Below are 23555 nucleotides of genomic sequence, written 5' to 3'. Positions count from 1 at the left end.
GTATAAATGATCCACGTATAGTCAGACGTGTACTATTTACTCGTTTGAACATCTGTTTCCATTAAGATACATTCCATTATGTGTGTAAATTTTGTACGAACTTTTATTTCTCTACCCACCAACTGAAAAACCATAAAGTGTATCAAGTAGAAACATCCTATTATAGTCAGACGTGTATTGCTTCCTCGTATTAACATCTGTGTTTAAATTAATATACATTCCATAATGTGTTTAGTAAATTTTATTTCTCTACCCACCGACTAAAACACCATAAAGTGTATCCAGTAGAAACATCCTAGTATAGTCAGCCGCATAGTGTTTTCCTGCATCTGCCCAGCTACAGTTTGCCTTTCGGTACTTTCCGCTGTTTAAATCTTTAAATAGATATTTTTTTACAGTCATCAACTAAAGTACTAAAAAAAGAAAATAAGTAACAACATCCGAATATAGTCAGACGCGTGCTACAGTATCCTCTGCTGTGGTGGATTTGTATTTTGTATCAAGCCACTTTTAAAATCTCCAGAGTTGTTAAACAACTCATTGTGTCGTATTACCGTGCAGTAATCAACGAGAATTTCATAGTTGACAGCATATCCCTTGATGGGATGAGAAAAGAAAATAAAGCAACTCCATCCTGGCCACCGAAGTCAAAGGGCTAACAACAAAAGAAGAAAGGAAAAAAAAGAAAAGCATCAGCGCCGTCGAGTCTCCTCGAGCAATAGACAGGGTCGAATCGCTGTTCCGCCACCCCGGGATAGCGCACACACCACGAGGAAGTACCTCTACATGGCATAACAGCAGGATTCATCGCTTGGCCCGAGGGCGGCGCCACCCTCGCCCCACAGCAAGCCTCTCTTTCCCTCCAGAGGGAAAATAAGCTCGCCCAAGGCTCGCTCGCCGACGAGCTACAAGCACACGCAGCCGTGCTCGTTGTTAGCACGCGCGCGCGCGCACGCTTCCGACCTTTGCCCTCTCTCGCTTGCTCTACACTGGCACCGCCATAACATATACACACACCCACACAGGGCACGCACACGAGGAAAACAAAAGAGGGGAAGGGGTACCTGCTTACGCTCGGCGTGCGCTACTTTCCCAGCGGCAGCGAGCAAAGGAGCCAGAGTGAGGGCAGTTGCACGCGACGTCGTCGTCGATTCGCCATGCGGTGCTGCTGATGCTGCTACCGTTCGTGCAGGGGCCCGCCTCGGTAGACTCGGAGCTTCCGAGCAGCCGTGCACCTCGGGCCACACGCGCCGCGCCAACCATTCGTAATAACCGCTTCCTCGATAAAATCATCCCGTTGTCGCGAATTAAAGTGAATGAAGCCGCTGGTAGGTGAAATTGATGAATAAACAATTACGGTCCCCCGTCCAACCGCGAGTGTACCAAGGTGTGGTGTGCTAGTATTATCGTTATCATGGGTGCAAGTGGAGCTGGTGGTGATGGTGAAGGCAGATGTGGTGGTGGCAGCTGTGGTGGTGGATACGGTGGTGGTGCCGAGTAGTGGTGCTCGTGGCCAAGGAGCCGAGGAGGTGAGCAAGGGGGATCGAGCAAAATTGAAGGAGGTGAACGAAAGAAAAAAAAAAAAAGGAGAATAAGTTACGGACAGGAAGAGAGCCATGAGGGGTCATGGAAAGAATCCGAGCTGCTGCCCCGATGGCCTCAATGTCGTCATCGTGTTGTAAAAGCAACACGGAACACAGTAGCGCTTCGCTAGTCAGCTGGTTGACATTAGGGTTGTTGTTGCTTTTTTTTTTTATTTACTAGTTTTTCGAGAGAAAATTATGGGTTGAAAAAAAAGTATCGATAATGAATATTTTTTGCTATCTACGGAATTACTCCCTAGAAGTTTTGAAGAAGTGTTCACTTATTTAACAATGGCCTACGGAAGTGAGAAAATTATGCCGTGCGCGTTGACAGGGGCTTAATTGAAATTGCATTTTTTAACAGTCCGATGGGTGAATATTTGACTGCGTTGATTGCGCTAAGGTATTCATTATGAAGGCCACGTGACGAGTTTGTACAGTCACGCTTGTCTCGATTGATAAAGGGGTAGGGTAGCAAAATCACGATCTCTTGGTTCTAATATTGATTCCAATGGCCTGAAATGAGTAGGAAATTGACTGACGAGTCATTGTTTGATTTACTGTTTTTACATTGAAACGCGTTTAAGCGTAAAATATACATTCGTTCGGGTAATCTAGTGGAGAATTCACGGAAAATTGTACAGCTGTTATTTATATAACTGCATTATTTAGAAGGTTAGAGTATGTTACAATAACCTTGCCAGTTCTGCAAACGTATCGTAGTTTATTTCAGTGGAAGTTAGTTAAAATTTATTCGTTTGTGTGTATTGTGATACCTCGAATGTCATGAAATCAATGAGATCGTAGCAACGTCTATCTAATCCTTCGTGAATCGTGTTTGTGCATGCACTAAATCCATCGCACGCTTTACGTCCCTTCGAATGTGGTAAAGTTGTAAATTGCGATCCCAAAGCCGTAGCCTAAATATATTTTACTGCCAACATTGAACACAACACAATCGTCGTGGTAGCATTTATCGAGTCGATTGCAATTTGACAATATGATTTTACGCAAAGATTTCCATTTGCAAATTGAGAGACCATTAAAATAGTACAAAGTCAATATTGTTTGACTGCCATGAGCTTTCAAGCTCTGTGTTGTTTGGCCCATGCAGCATGTTTCGTGAAAAATATTAAAAGACTTGCTTAAACTGTTGCAATTGATGAGCCATCACTCGCGTGGTTTATTAAAACAAGTTCCATTTACGGATAGGAGAATTTCCGGTGTTGAGCCCAGACCCGTTAAAGGGTGTTCATTTTAAATGTAGAGTACGAGCGGTTCAAAAATACCTACCCCACAAGAGTGCAGCTCCCTCGGGTCTTCCTCGAGTATGTACAAGCTTAGCGGCTGAATTCGGGGAGATTATTCGCAAGGGTGTCGGCCACGGCGAAGAAGCGGAGCGAAGAAAAACGCGGATCTTCGCAGGCCCGGAAGGACCGAGCGGGCGAGTATCGATCGACAAATTGCTCTCGCTGACGGTGAGGAGCACGTGACGCGAATAGAGCGTCGGGGAAAATTTTTTACCCCACGCCAAGGGGATACGTTGCATAATGGATCAGCAGCTGGCATGATGCAAATCTAACCCCGGCATAGATGCGCTCTCTCGTTTCTCTTCTCGACGCGGAGGAGGCTCCTTTTTTAAGGATTCGGGAGGAGACTTGACATTTGTTGGTGCTCGGCTCGTGATTTAGGGGACCCATCGTTTTAGAAAATCGGAAAGGTCTGATCGTTTCAATTACCCTTGTTCGAAGAGGAATACATTTGTGGCACTGTTATTTCCTTTGTTCGGCGCAAACACTTGTATAATTGATGCAGGAGCTTTGAGAGTAAAACGCCTTGTCAGTCCCCGTGGAATTGGAAATCGTGAGATTTCTAGTCCCTTGTGAGAAAACAGAGGAGTAGGATAATGTGGTAAAGGGTGTGAATGGAATATGGAAAATTCCTGGAAGCCTTCCAAAGGTATTTTTCGAGAGATTGCTGAATTCGTAATGCACATCTGTTTGACGCTTTTTTTCTCTTCGTTTTCCAAATTAGAAGCTGAATGAATGATGGTAGCATTGACTGTCGAGAGTAAAGTCTGAGACGCAGTAAATTTCCAAATTCGATAGCAATTGACGGAGCCTAATTTTTCCCACTCGGATTGGGGATACAAATTTACTTGATTCGTGCTGTAAAAAGTTTATACGGCCACAAATAAATTTACATGCCAAGGATAGGCTGACGATGGTAAGCTTAACGACCGATTCATCGCTCACTTAAAAATTTAGGCACCGGCACGAAAAAAGCCACAGCCTACTCCAAAGGCAATAAAGAATATAAGAAGGGCCAAGTGGAAGAGAATTCGCGGCTCTAGTCAATTGATTCTAAAAATACTCGTAAATCAATGGAATCAATTTGTGCGACGAGGGTAGGACAGTTCGCTGATCAGTTGGAAATTTAATAGGATCCTGTCGGTGGAGCCAATAACGCACGTGCGACCTTATGCGTGGCTATTGTTTCGGAAAACTTTTTGACACGGAAAATCGAGCCATTTTATTTTGGTAAAACTTTTTTAGACTATGATGAAATTATTGATCCTCCAATCGGTGAGGAATATGCATTAAAAGATTGAAATGAAATTCACAGAATTGTGCCAATGCCGCTTGCATTCGTCCTGCTTCTAAAAGTTTCTTTTACAATTTTATACTTTTATATCGTAAATTGGAAAAAGTTTAATGCACTTTTCGGTTTGATTCGAATAACACACAAAAGTTCGGCCGATCAAGCGAGAAAAATAGCTTTCAGTCAAAAGTGGCATTTGTAATTTCCCACCGTCAGGCTTGTCCTCGGCCATGAAACCAGGAGGCAGTCATTTAGTTATCATTTTCGATCATAGTTGGCCCGTAATTTCTCGAATTTTGGTAAATATCTCCTTCCCCCCTTCCATACGCGTCGCGACGACTGCGTGACTCAGCAGATCAGTGGTTTAGCTCTCTTCTCTGCGAGACGTCGGCCAAAACGCATCGAAAGCTCACGGTAGCATTTTTCGTTTTACTCAACACCACTCGAAGAATTTGTAAGCTGTTTCTTTCCTCTCGTACGTTTGTTTCAAAAGCAAGAAAATTCGATCTTATTTCTTTTGTATCCATCAACTCGCAGTAGTTCTTTTGATATTGAGCATGGCTTATATATCGCCTTTATACGAAAGTACATCAAGTTGTTGATCCCTCAAATACGCGGCATCTTATAGTTAATTCAATGAGATTTGTTCATTTTACTAACGCTTACACAAATACGCAAGTACAAGTAATCCATCTCGTAAGCATTTCTCGATCAGTGGATGTCTTTTACCAAACAAAAAAAAATATGTATGTACAACGTTCTCAATTACAATAAAAGTTTATGAATAATTTTCAAAGACCTCGAGATAATTTTAGATAAAACGTTTGATTAATGATGTTTGAAACCAAATTACCAATGACATCGTTTTTCTGTGCAATAAATTTCATCCGAAGGTAGGAAATAATTCTCTGAATTTCTTAGAATTTCAAAAAGTTATTCGTAGAATACTGCAACAATTAATTATGATTATGAAAAAACTAGAAAAATGCACCGAAAAGTAATAAATGTAATACCTATCTGGTTGGCGCGAGTGTAACTTTTGTGTTAAGCAAACCCACTCAATTAGACGGGAAGAAAAAAAAAAAAAAAGTAAAAAGAAAAAGCAGCAGCGGGTAGTAGTAATAGCAGCTCGCGTGCGCGCGCTTCTAAATATACGCAGTTATGTAGCCTGGTCATTAAAAGTCGGTGCAGGCAAGAAACGGCTGCGCTGGCAAACGCGATTTATAAATTACGGCCCCGACCTAAAAAGTTGCAAATCGCAAATATCTCTCTTTGTTTAATTGATAGGGACGAAACTTTCTTTCTTTCGTTCTTTCTTTCTTTTTTTTTTTTTTTTTTTTTTTTTCCCGAAAACATTTAAGTTGGACGAGTTTAGGAAAAAAAAAAAGACTTCTGTATACGAGCTTAAAATTATTTATGGCAAGCACGTTATTTAAGCAGAAATTTTAAGTAACTGCATACAAAGATTTCTCGTTTTTTTATTGCGTTGTTGTTATTTAGAAAAGAAGCATATTCATTAAGAATTAACATATTCATGCCGAGTAAATCTGCATATTCATAAACTCATTTTGAACGCTTAGGTAAGATTACCAGTAAAAATTTTTAAATTACCATGCAGTGATATCTTATTTAAAAAAAAATAAAATTCATAGTGAATTTAAAAAAAAATATCCAATGTGGAGAGACTCATTTTTTGAAATACCAATAAAATGCGATAGTTTTCTTTTAAGTGTTAAAATACCCTAATAAAAAGTGCATAAATGAAAACACACGTGGCATTTAGGTACTTACTGTTATTAAGGGAATGAAATAAATATTAGAACCACGGGTCTTTGCCTCTGAAGTCAACATTTCAATTAAACATGTGTGTCAGCATGAGAAATTTTTACGTGATCTACAAGCTTTGCTACAATATGAAACACTCGCCCACTAATCTTCTCTCGAATAAATCTCTGAACCAACAAAATGCGATGAAATAGTTTTTTTTTTTTTTTTTCTTAAAGTTTAATAATAACACTTTGCGGCAGATGAAAGGACACTGCCGTAAATAGCCATCCTTTCTCGACGGCACGACAACGACGACGAAAATAGACACGGGAACAGAAGAAGAAAAAGAGAAGAAGGACGCGGGGAGGAAGGGGGCCGGCCGGCGCGTGTGTGCGTTGACCAATAATGCCGGATAAGGACGAGCTCAAGAAGCAGACCTTCCTGCAGAAGCTGCTCTTCTACACGACCGCGTCGTTCATCCTTCTTGGCACCTTCAGCCTCTTCGCCTTCCTCTTCCTCGTGCCCTTCGTCATAGATCCGGCTTTCACCACGATATTCATGGATTTCGACGAGAGACCCGCCGAGTGCCTCACCATCGACGTTGAGTCTCGGAGAGGTGATGATCGCCCTCGCGATCGATACATCCCCTGCTTTGCCCTGTGTATCTTTCTCTTCCCACTCGTGTGTTTCGATATATGTGTTTTTGCTTTACTGTTTAGCTCCTAATCCGCTCTCTTTTGCTAATATTTGTGGATGATTCGAGATTTTTTTATTTTGCTGTGCTCTCGTGTTCACTTATATGTTGCTAGCATCTATGTTGTCTCTCTTTCTCTATCGTAGATTTATCAGTGTTCAATAATATTTGACTTCTTTTCCTTCTACTGTACGACTAGGATATAGAAGAAACAGTATTGTACGTCGATTAGATTTGCAGTTAATACTTGATTATACACATTAAACTTTTATCAAGGACATTGCGGCCCGTAACCGTGAAAATCGATGTAATTGCGTCAATCGTATGAATACTTCACCGAAAAGATTTAATCGTGCTTTGAACGTGGATTTGACATGAATATTGCGTATAGCTCATGGTGAATTGGTAAATCATCATAAAAATAAAATCGCTACCTTGAAAATTCAACGATTACCTTATTTGGGCTGATGTAGTATGAGGAAAAGCCACGGTACTAAAGTTGATACAATAAAGGTGCTTGAAACTCATTCTCTTCTGCTACGAAAGGCAATGTGCTTGAAGAAAAAAAAAAAAAAAAAAAAAAACAGCAGTGGAATACGATGAAAAAGTTACGCAATCTTCAAAACTTAAAAATATATATACTTGGTATGGGTACCATCAGGTTCGTAAATTTTTTTTCCAAGTGGTCTGTTAACGTCACGTTTTATTAAAAAAAACCATTTTTTTTTTATTTAACGAAACGATGAAGAACTCAGCAACTAAACGAAAATTTCGTACGCGGCTTTTTCTACGATTTTACTTACAGTTTCGGGAAAAATTTTATGTCATTAAAAAAAAAGGCACGTATGGACTAAGTTGCGCAGAATAAACGCGAACAATATAAAAACACACACGCAACAACGAAAACGCAATACGACTGCGGTACATTATAATGGCATGAGTTCCAAAGTATTACTTCGAAATGTACTTTTCAACAGCGATCAATTGAATGTAGCTTGGTATATTATTTATGAGCTAACTTCTATAACATTTAACTATTTGCTTGACGATTGGTACATGTTACGTACTTTGGGCGGTAGATCAAGGATTTTATGCGTAAATGAATTTTCACGTTCTCTCACGACCAAAAGTAATACATGTAAAATTCAATTAGCCGCGATCGCACACACCAGACGGTAATCGAATTTTCTTATTACGTCCCACTGGTAAGCCTCGCAACGAGAACGAGATTTTTCCCATCCTCCACGTGGCTAAGCAACGACACGCAAAAGCATCGCCTCGCCTCCCTTTCCCTTCTCGATGTCGTGTACTAGAGTGCATGATCTTTAGAAATTCGCGTGAACGCCACACACGAGCTCCACCGCGCTCTCCTCTATCCCAGGGTCGATCGTTTCCGCTGATATACCTGCTCGCTCCGAGACCTTTTCTTTTTTTTTTTTTTTCTTTTTTTTTCTTTTCCTCTTTCTCCGGCTCTCTTGCCGAGCCTGTTTTCTGCATTATTGTTCGCATTTTCTTTCCTTCTCTTTTTTTCTTTGTGTGTACAGCACTTGGCTCGATCGTTGGTGAGACCGAACACTTTTCCTATTTCAAGCTCGACTCTTTTTTCCACGCTTTTGTTCAGCTCAGCTTTTGGTGTTTCGCAAGCCCAGCGTTTAAAATACAATATGTAAGCTGCAAGCGTGTTGTTAAAAAGTTAACTGCAACTATTATACATAAATTTTCTTCCGTACTTTAAATTTGTGTGTGTGTTATCTTTCCTGATACTCGCTGCTTTTCACCTAATCAGCGCACGAACAAACTCGTACACAATACGCCAGTGGTTTCCATTTTAATGCCGCACTTCACCTCCCGCGTAACGAGTCCTGATGGTAGTAAAGTATCATTTAACATGCGCGTGCCGTACTCGTATCTATGTAGCAAAGGGATGAACGCAAGCGTCGAAAAATGACAAATAAAGACCTGCACACGGGCTCGACGCGACGCTCCTATATCGAAGAGAGAAGCAATAATACTCGAGAACAGTTGGAGTTGGCCTCTCGAAAAGCTCGACGTTCACTTTACGAAGCCACGAACGCGGCAGCGTAGATTAATCAATTGCCCTGAGCGAGAGAGTCTCTCGCTCGCCTTATTGCGGTAGCTAACTTGTACCGATTATGATCACCCCGTGCACAGTACTGAATGGCGTCCTTCCTTCTCTCGAGCACCTGTACTGCAATCGACAGTCGAGCTTTGTCTGGGGGGGAAAAAGTTTGAGATATATTGTTCTCCCTCAAAACTGGATCAATGGAAAAGTTTGATAAAAAGAAAAAAAAAAGATGTATATTTATTAGTGATATACCTTAGCCTCTCTACTCTAGCCCCATTCGGCGTGCGGTGTGTCATTACGCGAAACAACTCCATTAGGTATACATAAAGTACAGTGCACACGCCAACTCACCGTCACTCAACTCGGTTGGTACCTGCACATAAACACGTAAGTGGGTCAAGTATAAGGTCGCCTCGTGCGACTTGTCCGCGTCACACAGGCTCGTGTGTACACCCTGAAATACTCGCTCGTTGCAATCAGAAAAAAAAAACTGTGTCAACTTCGCGCGGGTGCATCTTTGGCTTTTGCCTTTTATTCGCCTAGTGATAACCAACAACCCTATTCATTTGGCGTTGAGGATTATAAGCTCGTCGTAGCTTGGCTTTGAACAAGGAGCACATTCGTGTTGCATTCGTTCCTCAAATTATCGCTCGTCTATCTATGTCCTTGTTGGTTTTGTACGTTGTAAAAAGAAAAAAGTGTACATAAGCATAGAAACACGTGAAATCAGATTCCTTAGCATATTTGTTAATTTTACTCCGAGGAAATATCATCATAATACATACGGAAATAATCGCTACTTAGATTCTTTTCTATTAAAATTTTGTGCGCGCTTATAATGATCAAGCAAGAAAAAAAATGGACTTGAGCATCGCTCAAACCCTCTATTGACTCGAGTACGACGCTTTGTGTTATCAGTGCTAAACGTAAGTCGCTATTTCGCAAATTAAACCAAAGTAAATCCAACAATCGTAACTGTCTCCAACTCCTAATCCTCGTGTCAACGGGGGGTTAAAAGACACAGGCTTAGCCGTAGTAATTCATTTAGGCCTCGCGTCAGCCACTTTATTTTTAGCCGTATAGCTGATTCAATGGTCTTTTCTACTTCAATTCTTTTTGCCACGTCTTTGCGTCTCTGTGTGAAAACAAAGAAAAATTAACTGTAAAAAAAAAAAGCCAACTCTACCGCCAGTAGAACTCACTCGAGTCGCGTGTACTCGTGCTGGAGCTGTCATCGAATCAGTTCAAAGTATCCGCGAAACGTACAAAGCTCGCTAGTATATCCAATGGCACGAATGTATAGAAAAATAAAGGCCTTCCCTCCCCCGTTTTCATCGATCTCCGTTGAGGCGTACACTCCGCCACTCGTTCGCTCACTGCCACATCAGCAGCGCTTCTGTTTTTCACTTTCGTTCATCCGACCCTCGCTACCCTCGCCCCGTCCTTTTTTCCTCGTACAACACAACTCCGATGCAGCAGTCGCGTGATGCACTTTTTTTTATTTTTCCCACTTTATTTACGATACAAAAGTATATACATCCCTCGTTTCTTTTACACGCTCCTCCGGCTATATACACGCGTGGATTTTTCTTTTTCAATTAATTTACACCACCGATAAATCCCCGAGTAAACGGTACTACATGTAAATTACCTGTCAGGCCGTGATTTAAATTGGCGAAATTCATTCCCTGATATCGGGCTCTGGCGTACCGCCAGGAGACACCGACGGATCATGATTTGACTAAATTTTTTGCGCATAAGCTTTTATCCTCCGCAATGTTGGACGGGAGTCTTTTCGGTCCTCGATCTGCGCGTGTGGGCACAAAAATGTTTTCAACCCACTACGTGTATGTACGTAGCCTCGAGACAAAGTTGCTGCCAAGGAATGAATCAACTAAATTTAGAGTACTGTGCACCCAAACTGCGCGAAAGTCGCTTTCGGGAACAAAAAAAATAATCGTCCTGCCGCAACCGTCTCTAATTTGTCTTTGTTTGGTTTACTCCAAACGTATCCGCAAAATCTTGGGAATAAGAAATTGTTGTTTTCTCATATACATGGCCATCATCCAATTTCCATATTCGCTCGAGTTTCTTCCTTGGTCGAGGACTTGCTCCCCCCCGGCCACCAGACCCCCTTGACCGAGCCGGTACAACTCTCTGGAGGGATTATTAAAATGATTCACGAGGACGCGGCTGGAACAATGATGGTGAGCCAGAGAGTGACCCTTAAAGCGTCACGTCGTTAGTGGTCTCGTTGTATACCTCGTGGGCTAGAATTTATTTATTTATCGATCAAGTGCTCAATGGCGTTTTTGTTATATGGAATACATGCAGGCATCAACTCAACTGGGGTAAAAGTTATAGGGGTAAATACTCGTGTCACGGAGCACTCTCGCATGTATCGATCGGAGGGAGCGCGCTAAAATTATATGTTTCCCGGAATAACACGCGTGGTGGTTCGAAAATAAAACTCGTCGGCAACGCGCTCGTCTGGTACCTGGCACGTCCTTTTTTTTTTGTCCATCGGTTGTTTGATTGAACGCGTCTCTTTGTAGGATACGGAATCGATGCGAAAGTCTGTGTCACCAAACGTGTCGAGGCTTTTTACTAAATAAGGGTAACAAAACACCTATCGGGCTTTGGTTTATCACCCGTCATCGAGTGAAAAAAAGCATAATCATCAAGAGCTTGGATTTCGTTGATTTCACATCCCCTTACGAGCATATCTGTTACTTCTGCGTTGGCCACTTATTCTGCAAAAAAAAAAAAAAAAAAAAATTAATAACAATAACTTAAAATCCCCAATAGCCGAGAAGGAAAAAAAAATTGAAAAAAGAAGGGCGAGAGGGGCGCAAAATTTTTTTTCGCGCAATTAACGTGGAGCCGGAAACGACGCAAAGCTTCAGAGCCAAGCGTGTGGGAATAAAGCGCCACAATTACGCACACATGCAGCCTTTGCAGGTAACCCTGCATACATACACACACACATGCTGGGCTTGCATCTTCTTGCACCTTCCTCTTTTGTTCCCAGTCTCTCTGTGCAGTCTCTTTTTTTTCCCCACTTCCACGATGTTTGTTTGCGATTCTCCGTGCACAACACATATTTTGCCGTCTACGTGTGTCTCTTCTCTCTCTGCGAACGAACGCTTCTGATTCTTTGTCGTGCAGCGCCCATTGTCTCCTCTGTTTTTCACTGATCTTAGGGACTGCTCTCTTCTGGCTGAGTTTTGACTCTATACTGTCAAAAGTATTTTTTTCTTTTTTTTTCCGTTATAATGTGTACGTTATGTTGTTTGCTACTAGATTATAAATACCTTTTTTTACTATTTTTTTTTTTCTTTATTTAAAAAAAATTATTAATTATATGATTTTCCAACTACCATGTTCATGATGTTCTCGGACGTGAAAGAAAAAAAAAAAAAGTATAGAAAAATCAAAGACAGGCAAAAATTTGCTCGTCCCAGCCATACAGAGAGTTATGGTCCGTAAAATCATTAAAAAAAAAATTTTTTTAAATATGCTACTAGGTACGAGCAACTGCTCATGGACGTCGTGTAGAGAGGGCTGCACGCGCGAATTGTTCGAGTGCACGCAGATACGCGTTAACTATAAGCTGCCGGTTAATGTATCGCGGGAAGAAATCGAGGAGGCGGTAGGAGGGAGAAAAGGTGTCAGTAAGGACGAGGCTGTGGCTGGTGGTAAAATGCCGAGGCTAGAGCGTTCGCTCAGGGAGTACGACTACATCGAGGATCTCGAAGACGAGGACGATTTCAGCGAGGACGACGAGGACGGGCTACCAAAGCCCTTTCCTACAGGTGAATTTTTTTTTTTTTTTTTTTTTTTTTTTTTTTTTTCTGAGGGTAAAACACGAGCACAGATATTCCTCGGTAAATTTTTGCCACATCACCAGGTCTGATGGGCAACGACTCCGAGTGGTACTTCACGGGGGCAAAGCTCTTCCCAAACGTCAAGGGCTGCGGCTACCCGCCCATGCTCAACTGCACGAAATTTGTGAGGAACTACGGCAGCGTGGGGCAAAACTTCAGCTGTTACTACTCGAAGGTCGATCCCGGCATCGTCATTAGCGACCTCGACATGCGCCAGGTCCGAGCAAGCTCACCGAGCTCCATCTGTTTTTTTTTTTTTTTTTTTTTTACTACCCTCACTCTCCCCCTTTCCTCATTTTTATTACACCATTACAAAGACCATTCGTCCAAATGTTGTACTTACACGACACGTCCTGAATTTTTCATTTGAAGGCCTCGATCGAGCGGTGGTACAAATTAAATACGTTTCCCGTTATATACGTGTGTTCGTCTTTTCCTCGACGCGATACGGTGTAGGATATGAATTTGTTGTCCATGCCGATGAAATAATGTTAAGGGATACAAATCAATAAAAAAACGAGCCTTTTCTATCGCACCCCACGAGCTCAGTGGTGCGACAGTGTACCATTCACGGCTGTCCAATCGCCTCGCTTTGTGTTCTCGAGCTGTGCCCTCGTAGCTTTATACGTGACTCAGCTGCTACACGGCAATGACGAAGCCTCGCGACGAGCTATGCTAATTGTGAATTCAATCGAAGCTGTAGCGTATGGGCATTGAATTTTGCGGTACAAAGCGGAAAGGCATCGATGATTCGGGACGTTTGAAGAATTCGAGTGATACATTTCTTTTTCTTTTTTTTTTTTTTTTGGCCTAATTTACTATTAAAAAAAAAAAATAAGAATAACGATATAAATAAAAAACTGAAAGGTATGAAAAGATGCAAATTTACGCCAGTGATATCCCGTTGTGTAAGAAATGACAAAAAAAAAGGTGCGATACCATGAAAATACTTGAGTTGAAAGGGTCGATAAATATGAATTTTCGATTCCCACGACATCTCCCCCCCCCCGTGTTGAAGTCCCAAAGCAACGGCAAGTTGAACGCAATTGCAGGTGTACTTGAACCTCGTGTACGCGCTGGCGATCCCAATACCGTCCTTCATCATCTCGGTGATCTACCTGACGATCGCCTACTTCAAGATCTACAACGAGGACGAGGTGGGCCTCGTGGGGGCCGAAGAGGGCGGCGGCATCGGGGACGAGGACGCCCCGGGGGAGCAGGACGCAGCGATCGGGGGCTCGGTCGGCGACGTGACGACCCTACCCCCCACCTCGGACACGCACACGCCGATGAGCGAGGCGTTCGGGCACCAGTTGAAGGTCGCCATGGTGGACGACAACAACAGCAGGGAGAGCTTGGACGTCATTGCCGACGCTTGTTCCATTCAGGGGTGAGATGCGCCTACTTTTTTTTTTTTTTTTTTCATTGCTTTCACGCCTTTTAACATATAAATAACAATAAGTACACTCACCTCGCAGGGACTTTGCGTACAGATGGTCGGATTTAGATTTGTAGAGTTTCGGCTTAACGAAAGCTCATTGATCGCTAACAATTCTATTACGGTGCTATCATTGTTATTCGACGAAACACGGAAACAGGGGGAATTCCCCTCGAAAGAGCGGGAAATCCCCAACGGTGTATTAAAACCAGGGGATTTTTGGTGCCAAGTGCACGAGATGTGTGTATCGATTGTGCACGGAGTACAGGGACGGTGCACGTGTAGCACCCTCCTCCATCGAGCTCCTGACGAATGAGAAAATTCAATCTCGGCCGTATCGCTCAGCCAATACCTTATGTACACACGCGCAACCATAGTGCGTACCTTAACAGTCCATGAATCACCTGATGTGCGGAATAAGGAAAAAAAAAAAAAAAAATGCTGTCCTTTACAACGCAAGCTCATGAAACGGTGCTCGTTATCGTGGGCATTGCACGCAGGCTGACGTTGAATCACGTGGAGCTTACGCACGTGTGTGTATGTGTACACCCGGCACCCTTCCATGTCGAGCTCGCGCAATAAAACGTGCCTCCCCTGTTCCCCCAAGGTCGTGTAGGCGTCCAACGGTCTCTCTTCTCGGAGCTTGCGAGGGTCGGTGCGTTGTGTTACACGAGCTTTTATCGCTTACGCAATACTTTGGGGGGGGGGGGGAAAGAAGAGGAAAATGGAGACTGCTTGGCGACGCCAGACTGGGGTGAGTGTAGGCGCGCGTGGACTCTGGTATAGCTTGCGCGATGAGCTTTTTTCCTTCCGCCAGTTGTTGTTGTTGTTTTTTTTTTTTTTTTTTGGAATTACTCGGTTGAAAAATCAGAGTTTCTTTTCGTCCATTTATTTGAGTAAAAAGGCCTACCAGATTAACTCCACCAATGAAATAGGTACTTGGATGAGTAAAAAAGCTTACAAATGTCGATTGTTTATTCGGAAAAACGAAAATTTTTATAGTTTTGAGGAACGAGAACAGAGGGTGAGATTAAATCTTACCCTGTTTTTTGGCACAAAAGACTCTTTTTCTCCGTGACTCGCCGATTAAAATAAAAACGTTCGAATTTGAGGTCGACCAGATATAACTAAAATTTATTCGAATACAACTTCCTCGTAGCTCCTATACCTTCGATTCCATGATTCACGGATACATTATTCATCGCTCCGTTGACGAGAGTCACGAGCGAAAATATTTACTCAACGTATATACAAACAAACAAACTTTACCTTAGTGTAACAACAAAAAAAAGAAAAAAATAAGCTCGTCGAATCAGACAAAAAAGATAGCAAGTACCCCAAATGAGACTCGCGGAAGCACTAAATATTTCATGGCTTCGACGTGGTTAAGCATCGAGGGGTAGACGTGCCCATCGGAGAAAACCTGACGAGCGAAGCGAGAAAGACTGCCTATACGGCCCTACTTGGCGAGTGCTAAAAGTAGCCGCGTAGCCAATGTCCGAGTTTGCGTATAGAGAGAGAAAGAGGTCCGTCAATAATACGGGTGACATCCGTTCTCGCGGTCGTTGGGTGGGGGGCTTTTACGTGGTCGATTCTTCGCGTACGTGCACGTGTGTGAGTGTACTACCCGTATGCAGTATCCGAGCTCGTTTAAAAGGGTCATGGTTCCCCGCGCGCTTTTCCCTCGTGACACTATATGTAGCGCGGGATAAGTGCTAGCTTTGCTCTTTGTCCCCCCCCCCGTTTGTTCGCTTTACCAGTGATTTAAGAGATGATTTTCATTGGAAAGTTTGTTGTTTGCGAGACGGTATGTCTGACCACTGAGAGTGAATGTATTCAGTAAAAGCCATACATTTATTGACTCTTCATTCGATTTTTTTTTTTTTTTTTTATCACATTACAAATATTTTGATGGCCTATTTCATTCTTAATATTCTTATGTTATTGTTTCATCTTTGAGGTAGCTCTTTTAATATCTATTTTTAAACATTTACTTACCATGGACTCTACAAAACGAGATAAATGCGAGGTGTGTAAAGCAAAACAGGAAAAATAAATTGGTTAAGGTGTTTGGTTTACTTGATTGTTTCAATGACTATATGTCTAACATTTTGTGTTCAAAAATAGTTAAAAAGCAGTGATTCAAGTACATAGAGTGAACTAATACGTCTACTAAACTAATCAATTTGTTGTAGCCAAGACGTTACGCAGCTGTACTGTGGCTTTGGTTTACTGGTGCTAGTCGTATGTTCAAAGCTACCATAGTACAACGGCTGTTTGATGTCATTCTTGATAAGCAAATATTTCCACATTTTATTATTTCCTCGTCAGGACATTGCAGCGCTGTGATCAAAAATGAATGAACTTTGATTAATTTTAAGTCATCTTAGTAGCTTCTTCAGATTTTAAATTTAAACTCACTCGTCACATTGAAAGCTGTCCATGACCAGCTGAGAAATTTTACTTTTACGATAAGTAAAAAAATTCTTGTCATAAAATATTTACATCGTCTTCCTTTACTTTCATTAGGAGGACATCAACCTAACAAGTGTAAGTAGATAATGTAAGAGAAAATAATTGCACCGCATTTTTCGATATTGATAATCTTTTCGACAAATCGGTCAAGTATTAATAAATATTTAATTGCAAGACTTTGGTTTTATTTTTACACACAAAAAGCTGGTATCTGCTGACGTCAAAGTTCAAAGACACCACGTGTCAATCGAATGGCAGAAATTTTAACAAACATTTTTCCGTAGTATTATAAAGACACGTAGCATTTCTCAAGTTTGTAAATACAAAATATAAACAGCCACACACAGCTTGAATGTGTTGCTACACCCGAACCCTCATAACGACCCCTTACTTGTTATAGCTCATCGAATTTCATTCGCTGGTATGGCTCCTAGTTCTCGAAAAGCGCACAAGAGCGCCACGAGACATCAATTTCGAGAAGAAAGTCGATTCCTCTTCCTCTAGCCTCCTTGTTCTCTACTAAGTATACCGTATAATTATACATTGCTCAATGGCATTCTTATTAGATTAACTTGCACTCACTCCTATATGTGAGTATAGGCACAGATTGTTTAAAGTCTACTGAATGTAGTGCGTTGGGTGAACTCCGAAGCTGATGGACAATGCGGATTTGGCTTTTTTTTTGCAACGGGGATTCATGAAGAAATACTTAATTTAATAGTAAATATATGTAGTAGTGAGCAGATTAAATTAATTTCAAAGGCATGTACGCAAAATCAGATGAGAATGTTTAAATGAATCAAAGCATATGTATAGGCAATCGCATACAACGCGTATAGAGAACTTTTGAGCGCGCGGAGCGGTGAACGATCTAAACTCACGGAATAGAGTTTCCGGGTCAGGGCGACCAATAGAGATAGCGAGAAGAGCTCAAAGGGTTACAGTTACATTGGCCCGCATATCACGTAGCTATATGGTAGTACTAGAAGTTGGTAGGAGGGCTTTTTGTCTCTCTCAATTGGAGAGAAGGAAAAAAGGGTGTTTCGAGCATAAAATAACTTATTTGTCGTACGAATGAGTATGTATATGATGTGTGACTAATGTACACATGCTGCTATTGTGACAAATTATGAGTTTTCTGTCTGTAATTACTGTGTTGTAGAGGCAAAATTGCGCTTTCTTCACTGCAATAATTGCCAGGATTTTCAATTCATATTTGGTATTTATTCTGTTTCCATTGAATTTATTTTCATAATTACTTGTCATAGAGGGTTTAAAATCATGCATTCAGTGTTTTAGTTAACGATGCACAGTCTCGTTTACAGCAGATACTATGGGTGTGATCAATCGCTGCGTTGCATCGTAAAATAAGTAGTACGAGTCAGCGTTAAGTCAGACATCGCTTTTCACCATTTTTACACGCAGTGTCGGCTCGCATCCGTTTCTCCTACCTAAGGAAAGTTATCTACGTGAAATTTAACTTACAACTTCTCAAAAGCTGCATCGCATAAAGGATCAGCAATAAATCAACAAAATGAAAATGAACGAAATATCAATTATAAATTCCGTTTTCGCACGAGGACTAATGTTCGGAGAGGGTTTCAGGGACTCGACGTAAATCAAAACTTCTTCCGCTCTCGCGAGGGAGTCTCCCTCTGGAATTTCATTTTCAGATCCAAAAGCATCGTAATTAACTGCGCTTATTTCGGCTTTGCGTATTGTACAAAATTCCCCTCCACCGGGCGAAAATCCCAACTGCTAAAAACCACTGCCTAGCATCAACACTGAACTTACCATTTCCCGAATATACAACCTCCAAATATGAAATAAATCGTAATTAAAACCAGACATGCACACCAAAAGTTAATTTCGTACTCGAGTAACCCACAACAAATTAAATTAACATCGTCACCGCCATAGCTCTCTCCTTTCAACGCGGGAACAAAGCTGTTGGAAACTTCCTTCGATTTCTTGAATAGTATATAGGAGATCAAGCTGTCACCAAGCGCCATCGACTAAAAATACCAGAGCCACTTTCTCTCTCTCTCTCTCTCTCTTTCTCTCTTGTTTTGACACGCATCCGTACAAACGTATACACGCGATTCAACTTACGAAATCTACGATCTCAATGTTATGTAATTTCAGAGAAACGGTAGCACCTGACCCTGTTACGTGGGTACTTTTCGTTTTCTGTGAACTTTCGTGCGAAAACTGCTGGCTCCGCGAATAAGTCGGAATTTGATATGCGAGCACTGCAGCGGCGATCGCACGTCAGCCCTGACTCTAAGGCGTTTTTGTACGAACTATGTACTGAGCGCACGTTAGCTATAGTGGGAGACACGAAGTTTGAAAAGTGGGTTAATGAATTTGTATTGAATCCTCGGAGACTATTTTGCTTATGGCTTTAGTTCCTTCAAAACATGGGGTGTGTATAAAGTCCCCTTCTTTTTCTTATTTTTAACAGTATTTTAAGAGATCTGAAAACGCCGAACATCAAAATGCTATAAATTTTTTTAATGTTTTTAGCTGAATATATATATTGTGATGGTATTAATACATTTTTCACTGAATAGGAACGAGTCATAAATTAGCAAAAGTGAAATTTACTGTGATAACTTAGTTGAGTCCTACAAATTCAATGATTATTGTTGCATCCACAAGTATTTGATGTCATCAGAATCTTATTTTATTTACGCATAACGTCACTTCTGTTCCCGTTTTCTTCTTAAATTTTTTCATCATTTTTCAATGACTTATTGAATTATTTTAAGCCTGAGCAAATTATCTTTAGAGGTGTTTGACCGAGTTATCACCTTTTTTTTATTGCTTGGGATGGTTATTTTTTTCCTCTCAATAGCCGATTTTCGTTTGTAAACAATGTAAAAATATGATGACAGATGATATTCTTAAGAACTGCACATGATTTTTGATTCTACTGAGTTCAACGTAGTTATACTAAAAACAATGACAATTGCTGTACAGTATTGTAGATATACGTATAATTTTTAAGGTCAACCTATCTTATTGATAAAAAAAATTACACATGCGAAGAGCTTTTTTTCAACTAAATTTTTTCAGCACCAGCTCATTTACGACATGAATCTTAAATTATTAGTGTTACAAAATTATATGAACGTATTAAATAGAAAATAAGTAACAAATATTGAGCAAGACGATACCGAGTATCTCAAAGCAAAAAAGCGAACACAATTTTTTTTTCTTTTTTTTTTTTTTAGTGATTACTATGATACTTAACATTTGGCGTGAATTAGGTGAATTAATATAAGTTAATAGGGTTAAAGATACATTTTTAGTTTATTTATTCAGTCCTACATAAATCAAACTGCGTGATGTTCAAACAGTTAACAAACACTTTTTTCTAGTAAATAAAATTTACTTCACCTAAATAAGTGAAGGCTTTCTTAATATATTAATGAAGTCCTTCTTCGAGGATAAATTTTAATTAAATTATGTGTTAGTTTACATCCTTCAGTGAAAATCATACATTTTTGGGCTCGTACTTTTTTTTTTTTTTTTTTTTTTTTGTATTACTTAACATACATTTCGATGGTCTATTGCATTCTTAATATTCTTATGTTATTGTTTCATCATAGTCTCTACATAACGAGATGAATGCCAGGTATGTAGAGCAAAATAGAAAAACAAAATTGGTTCAAGTGTTTGGTTTACTTGTTTTAATAACCGTCTCTAATACTCTATGTTGTAAAATAGTCAAAAGTAGTGATTCATGTATAGCAACTACTAATAGGTCGAAAAAAATTATCAATAGGTTGTCGCCAAGATTTTACGCAGCTGCACTGGGGCTTTGGTTCCATTGGTAATAGTCGTATGTTCAAAGTTACCATAGTACAACGGCTTTTTGTTGGGCAAACTTTTTCACATTTTTGTATTTCCTCGTCAGAACATCGCAGTACTGTGATCAGAAAAGAATGAAAGTTGATGAATTTTAAAGCAATAAATGTATAAGCACTTAAATAAACTATTATTTATTACTACGTCCTGAATATCGAATGTATTGACGATTGATTTTTTAAGATAAACAATTAAACGTATTGTTTGTTGAAATTTTTCCTTAATTTATTCAAAAATATAATGTCTAACGCTATAACATATATGATTAAAAATGTGTATGTAGCTCCTCTAAAAGGATAAAAATACAAATTACGGTTTTATTATTTATTTATTTTTAACGAGTTTAAAGCCCTTTAATTAGTTTAACATGTATAACAAGATTAAAACAATATTAATACTTACATCTAGGATTTACACGACTTAGAGTCTATCAGATATTTTTTTCACATTTTTTATTTTATTTTTATTTTTAAAATTAAATTTTTAATGGAATTAGTTTCAGCAAAAATCACTTACCAGTCTTACCAGTAGCTACTACCACGTTTGTGATCAAAGTAAAAATCAGGAACGTATTCATTTTTGATTTCCAAACCATTTTAAACGAGCTCGATTCTCCTTACTGTTTGATTCACAACTAATAAAATGTGAAAACTTTTGGCCTCATGTACATGTATATAAATCGTTTTTTTATTATGATAAGAGCCCGCTATTTATAGCCAAGTAATAAGAAAGCATTTTATCTGGGCTTTAAAATATTATTATTAAAATTCTAAAAAATAAACCACAATGTAATCTGTCAATTGAAACATATATTAGTATCACCCTTGACGTAACTGATGACGAGTGAATGAAAAAAAAAAGTCGTTAACTTATCAGCTATTTTATTCATCTAAATCATTTTCACCTCATAAACTTAGGTTTTTATGGTTATTAACATTACTCTAAATTTAGTTTGATAATCATAATGACAGAGGGTCAGATTAATAGTGGCCAAAAAGTCGTTAAAGTTAAAATTTCTTAAACAGCCGAAATCCAGAGAAACGTTAATATTGATTTGTATTTCAATTGATGATTGAGTTATAACTGCCAAATATCGATAAAAGTTTGGATATCTCGACGTTATTTTTATATGTTGAAACTATAAACTCACTCGTCACATTGAAAGCTGTCGATGACCAGCTGAGAAATTTTACTTTTACGATAAGTAAAAAAATTCTTGTCATAAAATATTTACTTCGTCTTCCTTTACTTTGATTAGGAGGACATCAACCTAACGAGTGTAAGTGGGATAATAATGCAGAAAATAACTGGCGTACGCCTTGAGATATTTATAATTGTTTCCACAAACCGGTCAAGTGTCGATAAACATTTAACTGCAAGACTTTGGTTTTTTATTTTAACACATAAGAAGCTAATATCAGCTGACGCCAGAGTTAAAAGAAACCATGTATCAATCGAATGGCAGAGATTTTAACAAATATATTTTGTATAGCACATCGCCACGAGACAAAAAAAGTAGTATGTGCGAAGACGAATAGCTTCAACACCAATTGATTCATTGCATGAAACTAGAATGAATAATATTACAAAATTATACGACTGCACGTAAATTGAAAAATTATTAACAAACATTGCATGACATTGTTCCGCAGAAGCTTGAGCAAAACGATGACGACGAGTATCTCAACGCATCCTGGTCCGACGGCAGCAGTTTGAAGCGCCACTACCAAGGCTTGAAGGACGTCTCGTGGAGGCCCCGCTAAGTATACGGGCCTTGGCAACAAAGTTCAACCGCGGCGAGCGATGTTGTCGCCCCTGGCAGCCGCCAATAGGGTATAGGGACAAGATAGCGAGCTTGCACGCGGATGATCGACAGCACGGCCCAATGCTCGATGATGAACTAGTGCGTCTTCGCGTGTTATATTCTAAAGTTAATGGAAAACAAGGCGAGACCAACGAGACACTGTGTACAGAATAAAACGAGATAATGTAATTTTTACGTCTGAGTAGTGATAAAACAACGATATTTACGGCAAATATTAGTGTGTAATTTCGATAGCCTGAGCAAATAAATAACGACTCTTGAAACAATTTCGGTAACGCGGGACGACGCTGAGATTATTTATACTTGCTTGTAGAGAAAAAAAAAAAAAAAAAAAAAAAAAAAACAGTCGTCCTTCAAGGAGATTATGTTTGATACGATAAAAAGGAAGAGGAGGAACAAATTAACGTAGTCAGGGTTTGAACAATACAAATTTATCTCCATATACGGCTGTACTGATAATATGGGTATCTGGTACATGTTAAAAATGTGTCAGTATCAACAAATTTTTACGGATACATTGAGATGACAGATTTTTCGTTTGAAAGTTGTAGAGTTTTTTTTTTTAGTCCTGAAAAATCAAAAATTTATTTAGGTGTTGTTAAACAGAAATATTTAGTTTCTAAATTGTCGAACTTGAGTTTTTTTTCCGCTTGGATGATTGAACATTTTATCAGTGCAGTGCGTGCACACATACTTCGAACGTGACAAAAAATTTAAGAAACAAAAATTAATCAACACCCACCCCGCAATGTGTTCAACGCACTGCGACCGTCTCTCTTGCAATTAATTTCTGCGAAAGAGAAGGTCGGACCGTCTGTACCTATATAGGAGAGTAGATCGGAGTATTCTTTCCCACGACGCCTCACGGGCCTTTTACGTAAATGCGTGTACACGACAGCAGAAAAAAAAAATTTTTAAAGTATAAAAGGAGATTTCGATAAAACTGATGCTGATAATCGATTGAAATATAAATAACTTTAATACATGCACAAAAACGTGTAAACATGAATATATTGTAAAGAATAGAAGAAATGCAAAGGGGGTATATTGCGATTCGCTTGGCTGTTTGTTGCCGTATAAAATACCTTGCAAACGTTGATACAACGTTGAGACAATATTTCTAGTTCTATATATATATAAATGTAATATATGGATGCGAGTAGCGAAATTAATATTATGAAAATGTTAACATGTGTGATAAAGACTTTGAATTTGCGGAGTTTACTACGGTCGAATGTTCGAAATTGAAAATATTTCCAGTTAATCTTTAATTTACAGTGTTGATATATAAATTTGAATGGGCTATTGTATTTATTTAAGTGAGAA

General features: G+C 39.7%; 1 protein-coding gene across 1 annotated transcript; it reads left to right on the top strand.

Annotated features, from left to right (window-relative positions):
- Window positions 1-1150: 1150 nt before the first annotated feature.
- On the top strand, window positions 1151-23244 carry LOC106639969 (temperature-induced paralytic E). The gene is made up of 6 exons (XM_014353815.2): window positions 1151-1733; window positions 6212-6567; window positions 12259-12546; window positions 12642-12835; window positions 13671-14008; window positions 22057-23244. Exons 2-6 carry the CDS (start codon window positions 6357-6359, stop codon window positions 22118-22120), a joined length of 1095 nt encoding a protein of 364 aa, XP_014209301.1. The 5' UTR covers window positions 1151-1733; window positions 6212-6356; the 3' UTR covers window positions 22121-23244.
- Window positions 23245-23555: the final 311 nt, after the last annotated feature.

The sequence above is a fragment of the Copidosoma floridanum genome, unplaced genomic scaffold (assembly GCF_036245765.1).
Source record: "Copidosoma floridanum isolate Cflo_tuat_1 unplaced genomic scaffold, Cflo_Japanese_pri ptg000007l, whole genome shotgun sequence".
Classification (NCBI taxonomy): domain Eukaryota; kingdom Metazoa; phylum Arthropoda; class Insecta; order Hymenoptera; family Encyrtidae; genus Copidosoma; species Copidosoma floridanum.
The sequence above is the reverse complement of the archived record's forward strand: the minus strand, read 5'-3'. Positions and strand labels throughout refer to the sequence as shown.

Excerpts from the sequence above, each read along its gene's own strand:
- LOC106639969 (XM_014353815.2), top strand. The coding sequence starts at position 6,357 with ATGCCGGATAAGGACGAGCTCAAGAAGCAGACCTTCCTGCAGAAGCTG. Across the intron at positions 12,836-13,670 it reads GCGACCTCGACATGCGCCAG|GTGTACTTGAACCTCGTGTA; the intron begins GTCCGAGCAAGC and ends ACGCAATTGCAG. Across the intron at positions 14,009-22,056 it reads GACGCTTGTTCCATTCAGGG|AAGCTTGAGCAAAACGATGA; the intron begins GTGAGATGCGCC and ends ATTGTTCCGCAG.